The sequence below is a fragment of the Stenella coeruleoalba genome, assembly GCF_951394435.1.
Source record: "Stenella coeruleoalba genome assembly, chromosome: 6".
NCBI classification, from domain to species: Eukaryota; Metazoa; Chordata; class Mammalia; order Artiodactyla; family Delphinidae; genus Stenella; species Stenella coeruleoalba.
The window spans coordinates 116719756-116741333 of record NC_137151.1 but is presented as its reverse complement, the minus strand read 5'-3'; the positions used below and the strand labels follow the sequence as shown (position 1 = coordinate 116741333).

The 21578-nt window shown below is 39.9% G+C and overlaps 1 protein-coding gene across 6 annotated transcripts in view; it reads right to left on the bottom strand.

The window, feature by feature from the left end:
- COL4A3 (collagen type IV alpha 3 chain) overlaps positions 1-21578 on the bottom strand; it is a 133628-nt gene that overhangs the window by 22931 nt on the left and 89119 nt on the right. For 4 of the 6 annotated variants that reach the window (XM_079925423.1, XM_079925425.1, XM_079925424.1 and 1 more), the window contains 12 exons: positions 18484-18554; positions 17507-17689; positions 15392-15560; positions 13046-13138; positions 12330-12431; positions 10369-10466; positions 9651-9801; positions 9176-9289; positions 8012-8179; positions 6685-6774; positions 6187-6321; positions 611-709 (listed from right to left, as the gene is read on the bottom strand). In XM_079925423.1, the coding sequence (XP_079781549.1) occupies positions 611-709; positions 6187-6321; positions 6685-6774; positions 8012-8179; positions 9176-9289; positions 9651-9801; positions 10369-10466; positions 12330-12431; positions 13046-13138; positions 15392-15560; positions 17507-17689; positions 18484-18554 (1473 nt within the window). The remainder of the gene's footprint in view (positions 1-610; positions 710-6186; positions 6322-6684; positions 6775-8011; positions 8180-9175; positions 9290-9650; positions 9802-10368; positions 10467-12329; positions 12432-13045; positions 13139-15391; positions 15561-17506; positions 17690-18483; positions 18555-21578) is intronic. The other 2 variants (XM_079925426.1, XM_079925428.1) reach the window with 2 other exon arrangements.

Genomic DNA, 21578 nt, shown 5'->3' with positions numbered 1-21578 from the left:
CTGGTTTAGGTACTTGTTTAGCTGCATTTATGCCTTCAAATAAGGAAGGGACTGGTGACTCAGAAAATGTAAAATTAGAGAAAGTTAGATTTTTGTCAGCAGGCCTGGATTTCAAACATCAGAATCATCCTAGGACCAAAGCCAGCAGGAAAGAGGGGGCTCCTGTGACAATATAGTAACAGATTTTCCAATGCAATATGGAAATTTTATTACAATGCAATAAATTTCATCACAGATGTGGTCACGGGGAATGGGGGCTACATTATTTGTTTAAAAAATGACTTTGCAAACTCAATAACTTGTTTAAAATAGAAAGAGGCAAATTTGAAAACCTCTAAAGCATTATCTTACTTTCTTCTAGGATATATGAGGTTGTAATAAATTATAGTTTAGAATACATATCAGCTAGTTCAAAATAAAATTTTGAGTGCAAAGCAGAACTTCACGTAGGTTAACATTTTTTAGTTAATACAGGCTGACTACAATTTGGTTAAATTATAAGAAGCAAATTTCTGTTGGGGCAGAATTCATATTCTAGAAACACATTTTTGTTACATTTAGATCTAGGAAAACTTAACATCTGATATTTCTATTAGAGAATCAGCTATACCTGGTGATCCTGGTGGTCCAGGTGGCCCTTGGAGTCCTTTGAAACCTGGTAATCCTGGAATGCCTCTGTTTCCTTTCTCACCAGGCTTCCCTGCAAGTCCTAAAGTTAAAAACTATGCATTAAAAATACAGGTTAGAATTTTATCAGGCTTATCCATGTCCTGATTAAAATTTTTGAGCTATTATTGAAATACAACATAGCATATTTGTTAAGAGTATGGGCAGATTTGGGCTTATATTTTATTTAAAAGGAAGATTAAAAGAGGTAATACATGAAAAGCATTAGCACAGTGCCTGGCATGAGTTAGTTCTCAAAGAACTCTAGCAATTTTCATAACATTTACACTTTGAACCAACATTTTAAGAACTAGTGGCCTAAATACAGGCTTCTTTTTTTTTTTTAAATAATGACAGAGGATTATCTACTACTATTCTTGTCTGGACTATTTCATTCTTAATCCATTTATTACAACTATCATTTATTAAGTAACTGGTTTATGGAAGACATTATTTTCTTTTATTTATCTTATTTAATCTTCAGGCAACCTCAGTGTATTCTTGAGCCTTTCCAGATAGGGTGTAGAGATGAGAAAATTGAGACTCTTTAAGAAGTCAATGAAATAATATAGAGTCACACCATCAGTTAGTGGTAATGCTGGGACTTGAATCCAGTTCTGCAGGCTAGAAGTCTCATAAGTTTCCCACAACACCATCCTCCCTTCCCTAAAACATGGCTTTGATCACATTCTCCTGCTCAAAAATATTCATTGAATCTCTTTTGCCTACAGAGTAAATGACAGACTCCTTTCACTGGCACTTGAAACATTCTACAACCTATCCATGGCTGCAACTTGTGCCTTTTCTCAAGCAGATTCACTTCCCTTGGCTGTTTCCCTGCTTACATATTCATTCATTGACATACGTATTGTGTACGTAATTAACAGACAGCTCTTGTTCTAAGTGCTGGAGACATAGAAAAATCAAGTTCTCTTTTCCCAAGTTTTTAGTGTTTAACTGGGGAGACAGCCAAGTAAAAAATTACCACCAGTGAGATAGTTTCTGTAACAGAGTTGGGCACAATAGGCTACAGGGAAGAATTTTGAGAAGAGGGGATTTTTTTAAATTGTAGTGTGATTGCTTTACAATATTGTGTTAGTTTCTGCTGTATAGTGAAGTGAATCAGCTATAGGTATACATATATCCCCTCCCGCCTGGACCTCGCCCCCCATCCCACCCATCTAGGTCATCACAGAGCACTGAGCTGAGCTCCCTGTGCTATACAGCAGGTTCCCACTAGCCATCTGTTTTACACATGGTAGTGTATTTATGTCAAACCTAATCTCCCAATTCAGCCCACCCTCCCCTTCCCTGATTGTGTCCACATGTCCATTCTCTACCGCTCCGTTTCTATTCCTACATCACTAATTATTAGAGAAATGCAAATCAAAACTACAATGAGGTATCACCTCACACCGGTCAGAATGGCCATCATCAAAAAATCTACAAACAGTAAATGCTGGAGAGGGTATAGAGAAAAGGGAACCCTCTTGCACTGTTGCTGGGAATGGAAATTGGTACAGCCACTGTGGAGAACAGTATGGAGGTTCCTTAAAAAGAGGGGATTTTTTTTTTGCGGTACGGGGGCCTCTCACTGCTGTAGCCTCTCCCGTTGCGGAGCACAGGCTCCGGACGCACGGGCTCAGCGGCCATGGCTCACGGGCCCAGCCGCTCCGCGGCATGTGGGATCTTCCCGGACCGGGGCACGAACCCGTGTCCCCTGCATCGGCAGGCGGACTCTCAACCACTGCGCCACCAGGGAAGACCAAAGAGGGGATATTTATAAGCTCAGTGTTGAAGAGCAAGTGGGAGCTAGCTGGATGGAGAAAGCATGGAGTGGGACAGAATTCTTAGGCAAGAAAATAACATGTGCAGAGGAGTGGTGAGTAGCAGGGAGTTAGAATATTTTCTTTTGTAACTTTTGGTTTTTTTCCATTTATATCCTTTATCATAACCTAAAAATATAGATCACTTAGTTTACTCATTTGCTTTGGTTTTTAAGGGGCAAACAACCGCCTGTGGGCCAAACTTGGCTTGATGTTGCATGGCTGGAGAGCTAAGGATGCTTTTCCTATTTTTAATGGGCTGTAAACAGACAAACACACACAAAAGAAGAATAGGCAACAGGTGTCATATGTGGTCCACAAAGCCTAAGATATTTACTACCTGGCCCTGGATATAAATTGTTTACAGAGACATTATTGTTTCTTTCTCTTATTAAGCTGTAAGTTTCCTCATGACCAGAACACTACCTCTGCTTTGTTCACCTCTGTGTCTTCAGGACATAGTAAAAATGTCTAGTCATAGGTACTAAAAAATAATTGCTAAGTAAATAAAGGTCATGTGGCTGGAGAAGTAGGCAAAGGGCAAGTGATAAAGAAACCTGGATGCCAGTCAAAGAAACCTGAATTCTTTTTTTTTTTTTTTTGCGGTACGCGGGCCTCTCACTGTTGTGGCCTCTCCCGTTGCGGAGCACAGGCTCCGGATGCGCAGGCTCAGCGGTCACGGCTCACGGGCCCAGCCGCTCCGCGGCACGTGGGATCTTCCCGGACCGGGGCACGAACCCGTGTACCCTGCATCGGCAGGCAGACTCTCAACCACTGTGCCACCAGGGAAGCCCAGAAACCTGAATTCTTAAAGCAAGGGGAGACTTGGAAAGATTTTAAGCCGAGAGTATCCCTTGCTCATCGGAAACCTACTCATAATTTAAATCCTTCTTCATGGAGGCTTCTCTTTCTTAAAATTTATTTTATTGAAGTATAGTTGACTTACAATGTTGTGTTATTTCTGCTGTACAGCAAAGTGATTCAGTTATACATGTATAAGTTCTTTTTCATATTATTTTCCATTATAGTTTATTACAGGATACTGAATATAGTTCCCTGTGCTCATGGAGGCTTCTTTGACTACCCTGGTTGAGGTGTGTTCTGCTTTGCTCATGTCCCACAAGGCTCACTGCCAGTGGTACCCAGCTGGCAGCACAGTGAGAAGGCTGAGTATGGACTTTGGAACCAACAACATCAGTGTGAGGTCCATCTCTGCACTTCCTATCAGAGTGACACTGAGTAATGTGACCTTTCCATTTCCCATCTATAAAATGGGATGACAGCAATAACCTACTCCTAGAGTTGTTGTGAGAATTAAATGAGTCAATATTTGTAAAGCTTGGAACAGTACCTGCATGTGGGAAGGGCTTCACAGGTCTTTGCTAAAATAGCATAACAGTTCTTTTGTATTATTCTTTACCTTTTCGTACATATGTCTAAATCTTCCATGCAGACTCCTTGAGGAGAGGACGACTTTGCTTTTCATACCTTCAATAGCTCTTCCACATTTGCAGTGGATGTCTTTAAGTCAGAAACTCAGATGATAAATGAATCATATAGAAATTAGAGAGGCCTAGATAGTATGATCTTTTGTTGTTGTTGTGGTCTATCTCTGCTCCTTGGTTGTGGGTTTGAAAAGCCAAAAGGAAACATGTAGGACAGCTTCCATGCACCTTGTACTTTGCTAGAAGCATAAAAATAGCATGTGTCCCTATATATTTTACAGAAACAATTCTTTAATTGTAAATTAGTACCCATTGTGCATTCATGATGTTAGAGTCAAATTTTAGTTTATGTAGGCACAGATATGCTATTCATATTTTTTTTCAAAATGTTTGCAACACTACCTAAATCATCTAGAATAATCCAGTGAAGTGGTGTCTGACAGTTTATGAAGACTGGACACTTGTGTCAGTATTTTTTTTTTTTTACATCTTGACTTAGACCAGTTCTAGCAGAATTTTATAAAATTCATACTACTTTCTATTCTATTGTTAAAAATGTAATGCAGTCTTCTGTTCGCACCCAGAACTAAACCATCCCTTGGACAGCAGATTAAAGGGGGACTACCCAAAAGGCCTTTACTTGCTAGTTTTCCTTTATAGAAAAAAATCTGATTCTTTTCCCAATGATTATCCTTTTATTTATTTATTTTTAAAGTTTGGTCCATTTGAGGAATAGCAAAAGGCCAGAATGGCTATTTTATTTTTATTTATTTTTTAAAAAATATTTACTTATTTATTTATTTGGCTGCATTGGGTTTTAGCTGCGGCACGCGGGATCTTCGTTGCGGCTCATGGGCTTCTCTCTAGTTGTGGCACGTGGGCTTAGTTGCCACTAGGCATATGGGATCTTAGTTCCCCGACCAGGGATCAAACCCGCATCCCCTGTGTTGGAAGGCAGATTGGATTCTTAACCACTGGACCACCAGGGAAGTCCCTGATTATCCTTTTTTAAGTTAGCAAATTAGCTGGATTCAATCACTCTCCAGAACCCTGCTCCAATGTCACCTCTGTGAAGTCCCTCCTAATTCTGGGAAAGACAGCTATTCAGTCTTGCCAGCCTGGTCTACAGAACTCTATCCAGAATTTTGAAAGCAAATCTTACAATCTAACTTCTCAAAGTTGATTACAAATTATTCAAAATTTGATATGGTTTTGCAACTACAAACACATTTTTCTTTTATTCTTCCCTGCTATAGAAGTTTGATCTGCAAACATTTAATTTTACCCAGAAATCCTTTGTTTTATTAAAGTTACTTGGGGTTAGACAGGATCAGGAAGACCACAAGGCAAACCTTAAATTTTGGTTTGATATTGGCTGTATTGATCATATAAAAAAGCCTGTCATACAAAGTGCTTAAATAACGTGAAATAATTTGAATGGGTTTGAATTTGAGCTTAACAGCTATAGCTAACAAATAACAGCATTGTTTTGTTTTTTTTGTTTGCTTGTTTGTTTTGTTTTTTGCGGTATGCAGGCCTCTCACTGTTGTGGCCTCTCCCGTTGCGGAGCACAGGCTCCGGACGCGCAGGCTCAGTGGCCATGGCTCACGGTCCCAGCCGCTCCACGGCACGTGGGATCTTCCCGGACCGGGGCACGAACTCGTGTCCCCTGCATCAGCAGGCGGCCTCTCAACCACTGCGCCACCAGGGAAGCCCAAATAACAGCATTTTTAAGGCACTGATTTGTAATCAAAACATATTTTCTCTTTAGTAATTATTCTCCAAAGGATTCTGAGTGTAAGAAGCAGTTTTTAGATGCAATCAGAAAAATTCACCCTAGCAGCTGATAGAATAGAGTTGAATTTGGGGTGGAGTTTTCTACTCCAGCCAGGGAAGTTTTTTATGTGGAATTTTCTAAAGGTTTAATTTTCACCATACTTGGCAAAAGGGGGCTTTGAGGCTTAGAATTTAAAGATTGGCTAGTGAAAATTTAAAGACAGCGGACCAAAATGAAGAATTAACTTGGAAATAAAAAGTTACGATTTAAGGAGGCAACATATTACTGTTCAAGGCACACAAAACCCAGTTCTAGTCCAACTCAGTCACCAACTGGCTTTGTGAGCCTGGGCGGGAAATTAAACCCTGGTCCTCACTGTTCTCTTATGTCAACTAAAGGGATTTTCCTGGATAATTTCTTAGTCCCAGAATCAGCTCTGATGTTCTGGTTCTAAACATAAGAACGTTTGTACCTTTGAGTCCTGGTTCCCCTTTGTCCCCGACTAAGCGTAATATTCCAGGAGGCCCTGGAATTCCTTTATCTCCTTGTTCCCCTTTGGCACCTGGGGCTCCTCTCTCGCCTTTTACTCCTGGAATTCCAAAGCTCCCTAAGAGACAGATGTAACAACATCAGTTCCTTAATTCTTTAAAAGTTCATGAGGATTCAAAAGTTAACAGTGCTTACCATAAAACAAAACAAGACAGATAAACCAAAAAAGGTTAACAGGGCTGAGAACTTGATAAATAGTTGCCCCCAAACAGGCAGCCACATGAGGGTAGTTGTCTAAGCCTGTAGGGAGAAAATATGACTATTCAAAAGGGACAAAGGAATACAGAAAACTGCAAAATCAAATATAAGGTTTTCTCAGAACTACTTTCTCCTCAAAGAATAAAATATAATTTATTTTTCTGCTAATTAAATGAACATTGTTCATGCCTCCTGATAGCTGGAAAGATATTCTATCACTTACCCCTCTGTCCCAGGGTGCCTGGCTTCCCAGGAGGCCCCGGAGGGCCAATGTTTCCGGGAACCCCCATCATCCCAATCGTTCCTTTTTCACCTATGGAAACAAATTAACACAAGGCAGCACATGCTGTAAAGAATGAGAAAAGTGAAATACTCCATAAAATAAAATGAATTATACTTAGAAAGAGAGAAAGAGTGTTGCAAAAATGGTTTCTGTAAACAGGAAAATAATCCCACTTGTCTAGGGATGGGTCAGTAAATGGTCTTTTTTTACATCGTGGATGTGGAATTTGGTAGCAAATCACAATTGTGGATGAGGAGAAAATATGCTGAAGGTTTGGAGCATTCCCTCGTCCCAACCTTTGATCAATAACTTTGTTATATTCCCTTATTTTACTTTCTTCATAGCATTTGTCACTAGATGAACTTAGCTCTTAAATGTGTTTGTTATCGTGTTCCCCATTGTTCGAGGTGGAGTCTTATCCACCAATGTGTCTCTAGGGTCTGGAACAGTGATGACATATGATAGTAGCTCAATAATATAAATGAAAGGTTAATTAGCAGATTAAGTTCTTATTCTGGACTCTTCTCTGGAGGAGAGACCAGTGAGGTCCTTATGCCATGAGAAGACTATTGAAATATTCTCCCCCAAACATATAAACCATAATAAGTGATGAAATAAAAGAATTATAAGGGAATACTATGAACAATGACAGGCCAGAAAATCCAATTCTTAGAAGAGGCACAGATTACCAAAATTGACTCAAGAAGAAACAGAAAATCTGAATAGATCTATAAGAAGCAAAGAGATTGAATTAGTAATTTTAAAACTTCTCTCAAAGAAAACCCAAGCCCCAGGTGACTTCACTGGTGAACTCTATCAAATATTTAAAGCATATCAATTCTTCACAAACTCTTCTAGAAAATACAAGAGGAGGAAACACTTCTCATCTTGTTCAATAAGATAGCATTACCCTGATACCAAAACCAGACAAAGACATCACAAGAAAACAGACCAGTAAGTATTCCTTATAAATATGGATGCAAAAAATTTCAACAAAATACTAGCAAATACATTTCACTAGTAATATATTAACAAGATTATACAGCAAAAATAGTCATATTGTGGGTAATTGTGAAATTTGACCATCCCACTACCACCAGTTCCCAGCCCTCTGGCTCCTTGCAAATAACTCAGAAGAAAAACTTATACTAAATGAAAGAGAAGCTTAGAGTCAAAAGCCGATCCGGGTCTCTAGTTTACACAGCTACCTTAAAAGGAATATGTGGAAGAACAGAGAAGAAGAAAAACAAAAGCACATAAAGGGTACCTGGTGGCCCTAAAAATCCTGGATTTCCTGGATATCCTTTTGTACCAGGTGGTCCCATCTCCCCTTGATGACCCGGCATTCCTGGTGGTCCAGGTTCTCCAGGAAATCCTGACCTATCCAAGCCTGGAATACCTGGGTCTCCCTTTGGCCCCGTTTCGCCTCTTCTGCCTATATATGAATGAATGAATGAATGAATGAACGCACGATTGCTTTCCACACCAACTCCAGATATATTTTATGGCTGTAAATATTTAGCTCTGTGATTGTGGGCAAACCACAGACTTTTCTAATTGATAGATTTAGGTCCCCTTTTGTAAAATTCTAAGATCCCTTCTGGATTTAACATTCTGTGTTTCAATGATTGATGAAGTAATGATAGTGCAGAATTTAGATTTATTTTCTAGTCCTGCAGGCACATCTTGGGAATGCACTTTCTGACCGTGGCGCAGTCTTTAACCGGCAGAATTCATACAGAGCCACTCCCGTGGCGGCAAGCCACCAGATGCTTCTAGAAACAATAGCAGCACCACTACAACAATTAACTTCTTGGCCAAAATTTTGTTTGTGAACATATAAGAAGTATAATAGGCGAGTTCTAAAGGATTTTTTACCCAGAAACAGTTCACAGATCTGGCTGAGAGGAGCGAAAAAGATAGTAAGCTTCCCATGACCGCCTAGCTTTCATAATTTAGATTTACTTTCATACCCTTTCTTTTATGTTGCTTGTAAAGCAACCAACTATGTATTTTAGTTTGTAACTTGTGAACATATACCTTTGCATACATTCACTCTGTTTCAATAATAAGGATACATTTACCACTTTAATATACCTATGAAAGTATTAAAGATAAAAGTTATTTGAGAGTTTATATGTATATATATATATATGTAAGTATACATCTGTATATATCTTCATTGTTCATATTTTCTTGCATACAAGACACAAACCAATCTTACTGTAGTAACTTCAGGTCTCTTACTCTATAGTTGGTATTCACTGCAACAAGTTCGTGACAACAGGTTTTTGTTTCTGAAATCACTTTTCCCATTGAACAGTGGTCAGGACTTATTACCGGATAGTTCTCATGTTAAGCAGCAAAACTCAAAGCAGGAGTCCCATGTCATCTGCCCGCCTGGTGACTGGTTTCAAGGGCCTCCCCCTACCTTGTTGCCCTTTCAATCCATTTAAGCCTGGAAGTCCTTGAGCTCCACTGAGACTTTCTTTGCACCTTCCTGGGGGGCCTCTTTCTCCAGGTGGTCCAGGCTGCCCTGGATCCCCTGCAAAATAGAGTCCAAGAATACAATCGGGTGGCAAAACTCAAGGTCCTAGTATTGCTATCCCAGTCATTCTCTTATAACTTTCCCTCCTGAATCGAACTTAGAGTTAATACCATTGATATGTCTTATAGAGAGGACACTCATTAAAAAGGAAAGAAGGAAGAAAGGAAGAAAGAGGGAACAAAGGTAGGGCAGCAATGGAATGGAAATTTGAATGGAAAGTTAATTAAGGCTCGCAAGTTCAATTTATTGAGCTGGAAGTTTGAGAAGAGTTCTTCACCCCTAGAGCACCTACACATTCAATCTGCAGCATTTTAGCTGAGCTCACAGTGGAGAAAAGCAATCACACTTGCTATTTTACCTCGTGGTCCATCAAGCCCTCCAGTTCCTGGAATTCCAGGGAGACCTGGAAGTCCAGGGAGTCCACTTTCTCCCTTTTCCCCAGAGTTGCCTCTTTCTCCTGGCAAACCTGGTGCTCCTGGCTCTCCAGGCATGGCTAGCCCTGGTTCTCCCTATAGCACAGAAATTACGTTAGTTTTACTGTATCATGCTTGCAAATCCTTATCGACTATTGACCGGTCTTTAGGGCTATTTACGTGAAAATAACGTCTCCATGATGGAGGTTCTATGTCCCTTTGGTACAGTCACCACCATTCCATCCACTTTCCTTTTTCAATTGTAGTTGCTGACTTTTTAAATAAAACTGTGCTTAGTAATTCTTCATAGCCTCCACTTTTTAAGAAGACTGTGGAATTTTCTGTAAACAGTCTAGATGTCTCTCCTTTTGATAGTTTTTCTCATAGATATCCACGTCTGTTTCTAGAGTTTTCCCATTTTAAGTACTCTGAATGTTTCTGAAGATTAAGGAAGAAATAGAGAGGCAAATTGGTCTTCTTACACCTTCTATTCTCCTTTCTAAAGGGGAGTGATGGTTCAGAGAAACTTTTAAAAAAGTCGGCATCTTCATCATCTACAAATATATTGACAATTTCTACACACAAAGCATCCTAACTGACTGACTGTAACTGCCCCTCCCCTCCCCTCCCCAATTATCAGTCTGAATTTTAATTCTCAAAGACCTTGACTCCTGGGAGGCCTGGCTTTCCAGGTAACCCTGGCTTTCCCATTTCTCCAGGACAGCCTGGTGATCCTTTTGTTCCTGGAAAACCTCGGTCTCCTACAGAGAAAAAGATAACAAAGGTTGTAAGACAGGTCTTAGAAGATTCTGAACAGTAGCTCTTAGATATTTTTATGAAAGTTTAAATGATGAGAATGCCAACCGCTAAATTAGCACTTTAAAAAAGTCAATTCCAAATCAGATTAAATTGGTTCCCAGTTTAAAAAATTACCTTCTCCACTCTTGTTGTTTAGCACCACTAAAGTTTGATTGAGCAATTCTTTAAACCACTGATACCGAATGACCATTTGGGTGCCTTTTTTAAAGTGTATTTTGCATACTGTGTACAGCCAAATGAATTTTTAAATGTGTCTATATATCTACTCAAGCATGACCCAGATCGAGATATAAAGCATTTCCAGCATCCAGGTAGCCTTTCTTAACCTGGGTTGCTCAAGAGAATTACTTCCTAAAGCTCTGTAATAGCCACTGAACATTAACTTCTCTTTTACGCATTTATAATAGGAGAGTTGAGAAAGGAGTTAACACACATCTTTTTCTCCGGTCTGTGGTTCAAAAGAGGAAAGCCTGGTAGAGCAAGGCTGCGTTCAAAGAGTTCCTTTGTGCCCCTAATTTGACCAGTTTCATTTATTTATTTATTTTAGCCATGTCGGGTCTTAGTTGCGGCACGTGGGATCTTCTTTGTGGCATGTGGGCTCATAGTTGTGGCATGTGGGCTTCTTAGTTGCGGCATGCATGTGGGATCTAGTTCCCCGACAAGGGATAGAACCCGGGCCCCCTGCATTGGAAGCACAGAGTCTTACCCACTGGACGACCAGGGAAGTCCCTAATTTGACCAATTTTAAATTCACAGTTATTTCATGGGATTTATTAGGTTCAACTGGGAAATTCTGAATCTCCACTTTCAAGAAGCCCTTATGCTAGTTCTGTTTCCCATAGTTTACAGTCTCCTTCCAGAAGGCAAATCCATAGGGTGACAAGCTAGGATGCAACGTCTCAAGGCAGGGTCCACGAAGCACCTGGCTAAAACATGGGCCAGGTTGCATTACTTCAAGATCACTGGGAAGAAATCTAAGAAACTGGAGTCAAAGCCATTCTTGGGACCATGTGAGAAATGTGACTATGTTTTCTGTTTCAAATACTCATAAACTGAGATCAATATTCCTATATTTGGGCAGAACTGATGGGTGATAAACATTGCTGACATATTAATGTAAGAGTTGAAGCACCAAAAAATGGATTATATTGGGATAAGCACTTTCAACAGTATTGAAACAAACATGAAATTATCATAAAATCTGAAGTTCTATGGGACATCGCAGGGACTGAGATGACTCATATGCCATCCTGGACAGGACTTTGATGTATGTGTCAGCAGGGAGCCTCAGGTTACTGTTTGAGTTCTTAGCATCTGGATTTCTTTGGAGTGTTTTCCCGCTTTGATGAGAAACAGCATTTTTCCCTAAAGGAAAATAACTTCCATAATTTATTTGGGAGTATATAGGGAGATCAGCTATCTGTGATTTAACAGTTTTTTTTTTATTATAAAAGAAATGTATAAGGTGAAGAAATGTGTAAATGTACAAAGTACAGGCATTTATGAAGAAGAATAAATTCCTCCTAATCCCACAATCAAGAAGCATCACTATTAGCATTTTAGTGAATTTCCTTACGGTTTTTTTTATGTACTTTAAAAAATATGACTGCGATGAGATTGCATAAATCAATGTGAATTCTCCCTTTTTCGCTAAAATTATTGTAAGGTTTCTTTCCCATTTAAGACTGGTGGAAAACATCATTTTAAAGGATTAAATGGATATTTCCTATATTATTCATTATACGCATTTATATTTTATAAATATCCACAATGAACCTTACGTTTAAAAACTTTTTAAAATTTACCCTTAGGTCCAGGAGGCCCAGGGAATCCGATTCCTGGAATTCCTGGTTCACCATCGGGCCCAGGAAGACCCAGATCACATTTTCCTGTGGATCCAGGGATACCTTAAAAACATGCATACATTTACATCAGTGCCTTCCCTTTATCTTGCCTTAAAACAAAATGTTTGTTTCTCGGTCATCCCAGATCTTTTTGAAAATTAAGAAATAATAACCCCACCTTCCTCCCCCTTTCTATGCAATGAGCTAATCATTAGGAGGTGCAAATAATTTTGAAAATATAATTTAACTCCTAAAAAGAAATATTCTCGATATCTTGAACTATATGTCTCCCTCCATCAATGCAAAGTTAAGTTTTAGACGATGTTGGCAAAGAAGGTAAGTTTTCAAATGAAGAAGCTGTGGGAACTGTCCTGATTAAACACCAGCCCACATTCCTTGCTCCTCCACCAAAAATCCATGCAGATTGTTCTGCATTCCAACTCCTCTTAAGTAATGGTAGAGATTCTGTTTTGGAATCAGAAGTACTAACAGGAATAATCTGGGGAACCTCATAGGACAACAGCAAGTCTCCTGTCTGTTGGCTTGTCCCTTCTGGCCTGCACTGTTTTTTTTTGGAGCCAGTGACTATATGCCTTCCTTAGAATGGGAGAGTTATAACTAGGAGAGTCAGGGTGCCATCTGATGCCATGTACCAGATGTGGCAAAGGGATACTCACCAGGTGGACCTTGGGGGCCAGCACGGCCTGGGGCTCCAGGAGGTCCTGGGGGCCCTGGAACTGGTGTCAAAACACCGATTTCTCCCTTAGGACCTTAAGAAAATTTGCATCATAAGATTGGTGTGCATATTGAAGCTTTTCTTTCTTCAGAAGGGAAAAACACAATTATAAGGGGTTCATAAACATACCCTAAGGAATATAAAAACTAATCTGCTTCCATAGGCTTCAAAACTGGCTTAAAGATGACCAGCTCATCTACTATTGTCTAAGCCTTGTTTTAATTAAGAGCCCAACATGCTGGTCTATTAAAAGAGAGCCTATTTTTAAAAATATTGATAATATGGAATTCAGCCTAACTGCTGGTGAATACTAGTAGGATATTTATTTATTGGGTGACTAGTTTTCACAGGAAGGCAGTATGGTTTATTGGACAAAACATGAAGTGAGGCCTAACAAGTTGATCTGGGCTTGATTCTTGGCCCTGCTTTTTTTTTTTTTTTTTTTTGTGGTACGCGGGCCTCTCACTGTTGTGGCCTCTCCCGTTGCAGAGCACAGGCTCCGGACGCGCAGGCTCAGCGGCCATGGCTCACGGGCCTAGCCGCTCCGCGGCATGTGGGATCATCCCGGATCGGGGCATGAACCCGCGTGCCCTGTATCGGCAGGCGGACTCTCAACCACTGCGCCACCAGGGAAGCCCGGGCATGTTTTTAAACATAAGTTCCTCATGTGTTGAGAAAATAATGCCTGTGTCACTGGTAAAGATTTGAGATAACATTCTGACCACAGTGGCCAATATTAAAAACATGTTAGTGATCAGTATTGTCCATATATTCATATATTTATAGAAAGAATAAGTTTACAGTAATGTGATGGGGAAAATTTGGTAATAATATATTTTATGACAGTGGAGTCCTTCACTAAAAATTCACATTTAGAAAGAACAGAAGAAGATTTGAAGATGGATTAGAAGAGGGCTGAGTAAACTTTTTCAGTAAAGGACCAGATAGTAAATAATTTAGACTTTATGGCCCAGGTGGTTCTCTATTGCAATTACTCAACTCTGTTATCCTAGTGTGAGAGTAGCCAGGAACAATCTGTAAATAAATGAGCATAGCTGTGTGCCAATACACCTATATAGACACTGAAACTTGAATTTTATATAATTTTAACATGTCACAAAATATTATTCAAAAGGTTTTTTCCCCAATCATCTAAAAATATAAAAACCATTCTTAGCTTGGGAACTATACATGAGTGGGAGGTGGGCTGGATTGAGACTGAGGTCTGCCATGGTTTGCCAATCCCTGGATTAGAATAGCAGCCTCAAAGGTAAGGTGCAGAAAAAAACACACATGTATGAATAATCACAAAATAAGATTTACATATGTGTGTGGACAGAAATGCATGCATACAATTTATAATATACTGGTGACCCTTGAACAACACAAGTTTGAACCACGAGGGTTCACTCATTCGCGGATATTTTCAATAGTAAATACTAGAGTACTACATGAACTACAGATACAGAGGAACCACACATAGGAGGGTTGACTCTAAGTTATACACGTAGAGGGTTGCCCGTCCTAACTCCCGCGTTATCTGAGGGTCACCTGTATGTGAATACTACTGGGGATACTGCACTCAAAATTTTATTCCTGGTGACGGATGCTATAAAAAGATTTGGAGACCAGTGGTTTTTTGGGTCTCTAGAGTGATTTTAGAAGTAAAAAACGACCATGGTAGCATTATTTGTTTAACACTGTCAGTAACGTGAAATTCTCATCTTTCGCCATGTTCTCCACCATGGATAAACATTGAGGTTCAGATCCCTCCTGAATCCCGCAGGTACGTTCAGTATACGTGGATCCCAAAATTAACGGGACTTTATTATCAAGACAACTTTTCTTCATTTGTCTTAGATACTTTGAAGTTTTATTTAGAAACCATTTATGAGGTTATGAATCAAAAAGAACAAATTTGCAATAACATGAGTGGGCCCTGGGCCCAGGAAGAGGCTTCTCAAGATCAATCCTATAGGTTTTTGCCTTCCCTTTGTTTATCGTAGCTAACTTCCGCTCATCTCTTAGGATCTATTCACTCCGTGTATTTATATCAGTAATGAAATTTCCAGTATTCCTAGGAAATATCAGCTGTACTGCTCACTAACAGGGAAAAAAAGGATTATCTCTACCATATCCTACATGTTATTTCCCAGTGTCTACAAGTTGACATCGTCTATTTACTAGAAGCATGTTTCTATTCATTAGTCTTGAGGGAGTTTCACTAGCGCTAGGAACCATCAACCCACTCCACAGGAAAACAGGACTGGAAAGAAAACTAACCAACCGGCTTCTCCAGGTGGTCCAGGGGCTCCAGGAAGTCCTTGGGTGCCCTTTGGACCAGGCTCTCCCCAAGGTCCATAGTCTGATGGTCCAGCCGGTCCTGCAGGTCCTGGGGACCCAGGGATGCCAGGATCCCCTGGAAGACCCTGGTCTCCCTTCTCCCCCCTCAGGGCCTGTATCAATAGAAATATGTTTGGATAGTGATTCGTCCAGTATCCCTTTACACAGGCTAACCTCACCGTGAATATGAATACCAGTTAGGTTGTCATGGAGAAGATCTTGAATTAAAAAGCAGTTGTTACCTGAAGGGCATTGTTCCTAAAATAAGAGCACTGAATGATGTCTGTTGTTTTGCCTTTTGGAATCCAGCAACATTTCATTAACTCTCTTGAGTCCCACTTAAGGTGTCCTACAATGGGATGCCACATATGACAACAGCCCCAAAAACTTAGCTCAAATTGGCCAACAACTCAAATGGCATTAGAGATGACATTCATGTTACTGGCACATTTCTAAAATAAAACCAGTACAGCAAACTTTAATTTGATTGGTTTTTCACCAGGTATTTTCATTATAAAGGAGATATTCTATCTATAGTAATTTTTTTCTTATAAAATATTTTTTTTGTTGTTAATTCCATAGTCTGTCACTTTGAAAATGAGTTGTTTATTTTAAAGAAGTTGAATTTGACAAAATAATCGAAGTTCCCCTTCTTCTCCAACATGGCCCCAAATAATAAATTTGACTGGATTTTTCATTGTTTAGTGTCAATGCGGGACTGAGTAATCCTTCTTTCATAATCGCAGGGTGTAAGACTCAAATCAGTTCCTTGATTTTCTCTTACTTTCTGGGACTTCTTTACTGGAACTAATAAAAAAAATTAGGGCGATGCAAATGGAAGCATCACGTGAACTGTCTTGATATCAGACCAAAAGAGTTCCCAACCCCAGCCCTCTTTAAGGATAACCGCCACTCTGGAGGGGCCGCTGACAGTTTGCCAAAGAGAGTCTGAAACATTGGCCCTGCTAGCTGCTTCCACTCAAAAAGCGTTTTGTAGTTAAAAGGTTTAGGAAAGTCTGCATATCATATCCACAACCTGGGGAGTCACCACTCATATTCTCATACTAAAGGGTCTGTGAGTGAATCTTTAAATTTGTTTGACAAGTTTCTCTGCTTGAGGTGAAACCCTTTGTATTGGATGACACTGATTAACCCTGGGAGAAACTGGGATTTTATAAAACAGGCTGGGCAGCATGCCTTGCAAACTTCTCAGATACATGCGATAGGTTCTCAGCCTCTGCCTCTATGACATTTAAAAACAGATTCTGGGGACGAAGTGAGAGAGTGGCATGGACTTATATATACTACCAAATGTAAACTAGGTAGCTAGTGGGAAGCAGCTGCATAGCACAGGGAGACCAGCTCGGTGCTTTGTGACCACCTGGAGGGGTGGGATAGGGAGGGTGGGAGGGAGATGCAAGAGGGAGGAGATATGAGGATATACATATATGTGTAGCTGATTCCCTGTGTTATAAAGCAGAAACTAACACACCATTTTAAAGCAATTATACTCCAATAAAGACGCTAAAAAAAAAAAAGATCCTGGTAGGAACCTCTCACTTGAACGTGTGAGAGATTCCATCCCATGAAAAGAGACAGAATTATATAAACTTAAATACGGTAAATGACAAAACATTTACCCAAATGACAAAGCCCTAACTATTCTGTCCTCTTATGCATTTATTTTTACTTAAAAGAATGAACATTGTCCCCCAAATGTTGACTAAAACTTTCCATTATTAATCATTTTCTGAACTTCCCTATAAACTCATTTGATACAAATGTGGAATTGTAACTTGTGTATGAAACAAGGTCATTATCAATGTGGAATTTTCTATGGGCTAAAAAAACCATGGAGTGCTATTTTTTTTTTTGTCAAAATACTATAAATATTTGTTCGGGTTATTACTGCTCATTTGAAGATGCCTAATCCTGCAGTTAAAGGGATGAACTGTGCTGAATGGCCAACAATTTTTTGAAAAGAAATCATCTGATGTCTTAACTTTAGAGCCCTTCATTCAGAGGGAGGGTAATTTGAAAAAAGTGTCTAGATACCAACCGGTTCTCCCTTAGGTCCTGGTAATCCTTTTACTCCCGGAGTTCCAGGAATTCCATCCAAGCCCTTTCTTCCAGGATGTCCTCGGAGCCCTGGATCCCCTGGGGCACCCACTTGTCTCTCTGGCCGAGATGCTTCACCTTTTTCTCCTTTAAGTCCTGGATGACCCTGATCACCCGGCAATCCCTAGGGTGGTACAAACATGAGTCTACCTTGCATTTGGGTACAGTTCTTGTGTCAATATTTAAAAATGTCAATAAGAACTTTTCAATTTTAATGAACATGAATTTTTTTCCAGACCCTTTCTTTGGCCCATAAGTAAAATTTCAAGCTATTTGGCTTTATCTTTTTCTTCCAAAACTATAAAAAAAATTCAATTAGTGTAATTCAATGCAATATATATACAATAATATAATTCAATATGATACAACCTTCATCATAATTCAGATTATGTTAGAATACTGGTAAATTTCAATATGCATCTATGGATAATTTGATTTAAATATATTTATCCAAGTATAACTTTCTGACTTAAATTTTTAACAACTTTATTGATGTATAATTTACATATTATAAAATGAATCTTTTGTAAGAATACAATTCAATGATTTTTGGTAAATTTACACATTCATGCCACAATCACCACCGTCCAGTGTTAGGATGTTTCCACCACTCCTCCAAATTCCCGCAAATCTATTTGCAGTCCATCCCTGTTCCCAGCCTCAGCCCCAGGCAGCCACTGATCAGCTTCTGTCTCTGATACCATTTGAAATGATTATAAATTCATTCATTCATTCACTTATTCTTTCGCACATCATTCATTTATTCATTCAACCAACAAGTATCTACTAAGTGCTTTACTATTAAGTGCTCCTTGCCAGGCACCAAACTGACAACCTATATGGGGCGCAACCATGTTTCCAGAGGGCTCCATTTTCCAAATTGAAAGTAAATAAAGCGTTAAAACCATGAAATCTTACCGGAAATCCTGGAAGACCAGCGCTTCCTGGGGACCCTGGGATTCCTTTAATGCCAGCTGCCCCTTGTCTTCCTGAAAGCAGTAAATTATTAAGTATACATTGAACACAAACTCTGAACACCTAGGGTAATGCAGTATGTGAAGAAAATAGGATGTCTTCTTCTGAAGAAAGAAAATTTCTTTATTAAAACACACAGTGCAAGGTAAGAATGGGAGTAAATAACTGGAATAAGAGAGAACATTCAAAACAAGAACTCTTAAATTTTAGCTTCCTAAAATTCTTGTCTTTATCATTTTAAGGAGACACATTTTTTCTTCTAATGATAAAAGTAATGGGTGTTCATTGTAAAAAAAAATACAGAAAGAAGAGAATAAAAATCACACATACGGGGGCGGTCGTGGTGTGATGAATTGGGAGATTGGAATTGACATATATACACTAATATGTATAAAATAGATAACTAATGAGAACTTGCTGTATAAAAATAAAATAAAATAAAATTCAAAAAAAAATCACGCATAAATCTACCACCAGAAGACAGTATTTGCTAAAATTTTCATGTGCATTACTCATAAAATTTTATATCCATAAATGCATAGGACTCATAATACACTTTTTTGGAATCATACTGTACATATGTCAATAAATATGGACTTATAGCTTCCCTTTAAATGGCTGCATGGTAGCCTATTGTATGGGTGAACCTTCATTCATTCAGCTAACAGCTATGTATGGGTGAACCTTCATTCATTCAGCTAACAGCTATGTATGGGTGAACCTTCATTCATTCAGCTAACAGCTATGTTTAGACATTTAGATTGTCTTATTCAACTTTAGTTGTTGTAAACAATGCTGTGATAAATACCTCTGGATATTTAGTTCTGCAAATTCATCCAAAGATTTCCTTTACAATAAATTGCTAAAAGTGTAACTGCAGGTCCAAACAGGTACAAATCTTTCTGAGGCTTTGTATATCGGTTGCCATATTGCGTTTTACTGTATGATTTTATTCTTCCTCTATTTAACTATCTTTGTAAAGAGGATCCCTTTAGAGGATCTTTTGGACGGATCTCAGGTCAGTTTATTAACAAATGTTTATTCAGATTTTTTTTTTTGGCAAGATCTAAGCCAGGAGAATGTTTTGTATAGTAATCCAAACAGTTTTACTGCTTATGTATCTCTTTGAGCTATACCTGTAGTACCTCAAATGTAGGAAAACCAAGGAATATACAGCAATGCGACCGGTTGGTTAGCAGCAGTGAGCTACCTGCCTGCAACACTAACCTTGGGCCAGAGATCGCTCTGGGGATGTAGGAAAATTATGATGGCTTTCCTTTTGTTCTTTACCTTCCTCCCTTCCTTTTAGTTGTTGTTTTAACATTTCCCCCAGAGACTTGGGCCTCAAATAGGAGCTGTATGAAGAACACTGCCCCCTGTTCTTTGCCCCATCCTTTCCCGTCAGGCTGGTCTCAGGGAGTCAGGGGGCAGTGACTGCAAAGCAACTAAGGCCTTCATGAAGAAGTGGGTAGGATTTGAGGGTGACAAAGGACCCCTGCCCCAATGCATGTCCTCTACTGGCTGGCCACAGTGCTCGCAGCTGCCACCGTGAGCCTTTCTTCTTTGGACTGAGACCAAGCCTCCCCGAAGACTCTGTGTCAACGCAAATGTCTACTGGATGGTGGTAACATGGAAACATGCTCTTATCTCCAAAGGTAGAGCTTTTGGCTCTTAGCTCCTAAGGTAGAGCTTTGGATTAACTTGGCTCAAAGGGCAGCGCCTGGTACAGCAATTAAGGGGTTCCAGTGTAGAAGGCGGGAGCATGTCTCCAGAGGAGAGTGTCTGGACTGGAGTCAGGCTCTACCGCTTATTAGCTATGTCATCTGATACCTCAGCTTCCTCTGTTAAATGGGGTTAATGTAACACTTGGCTCTAGGGTTGACATGAGGACTAAGGGCTGGAGGCACAGAAGACGTCTAGAACCATGCCTAGGGCACTGAGCGAGGGCTCCGTAACTTGAGAGCTCTTAGTAGTTAATGAGAAATCATTTGAGGATGGTGTCTATAGACCAAGGTGCTAATGGCAGAACCCAGATGGTGTGTGATACCACGTGAAGGCCCTGGGTGGCCAGCAGAGTGGCACAGGGGCAGAGGAACCCAACTAATAAAATAGAGACTTTTTTCTACTTCAAGGCTTTGTCCATGGTCATTTCTATGACCAGGGAAGGGGAAGGTAGGAGAGCCGAGGCAGAGCCAGCCTGGAGCAACAGTGCTGAGGTGGAGAGCTCTAGTCCGGCACAGAGGTCGACAAGGGAAGCGACATACGCTTTATTTAGTCCTCAGGGTACTGGCCTATGAAATGTTTTTTCCTTCAAAAGTTGACGGCTAATTTTTTTTAAAACATGAGATTTCAGATAAAAAATCCCAATGTTATTTCCCATGAAAGATTGGAAGATTTATTAGCACAGAGCCTAAAAGGCTGCCAAGTAACAACAGGGTGGAGTTGAGCGCCTCGTGGCACCTTCCCGTTTACCGCGGAGCCCCTTCAGTTTACTGAAGTCCTCACCACTCCCTATCTTCCCCAGCACTGGGGCCACGGGTGAACTTTGTTATCGTGCTTGTACGGTTAAGCATAATGTGAAATAGTGCATGTGCCCAGGATGATATCAAAAGGGGGCACATGAAAAATTAGACTGAGAAGGGTCATGTCTCTTGAAAAAAAGAATGGGAGACAGTTTCTTGCATTTTTTTTTTTTTTGGCCACGTCTCTCAGCTTGCAGGATCTTAATTCCCCAACCAGGGATCGAACCCTCACCCCCTGCAGTGGAAGCCCAGAGTCTTAACCACTGGACTGCCAGGGAAGTCCCAGGGGCTTATTTCTTTATGGAAGAAAAAAGTGGTTTGTGTTTGGTATGGCTGCTTCACTCCTCCGAGTTACCAGCTGCTCCCCTGTAGAAAAGTGAGTTTACAATTCCTGGATAACACAGTGGTTTGCTAGAGTTCAGCAACTAAGACGGAATAAGGGGAAATGCCAGCTTTTATGGGATTTTTGGCTTACTTTATGTTAACAGAGTGTGTTTCTGAAAGTCTCCCTCTAAA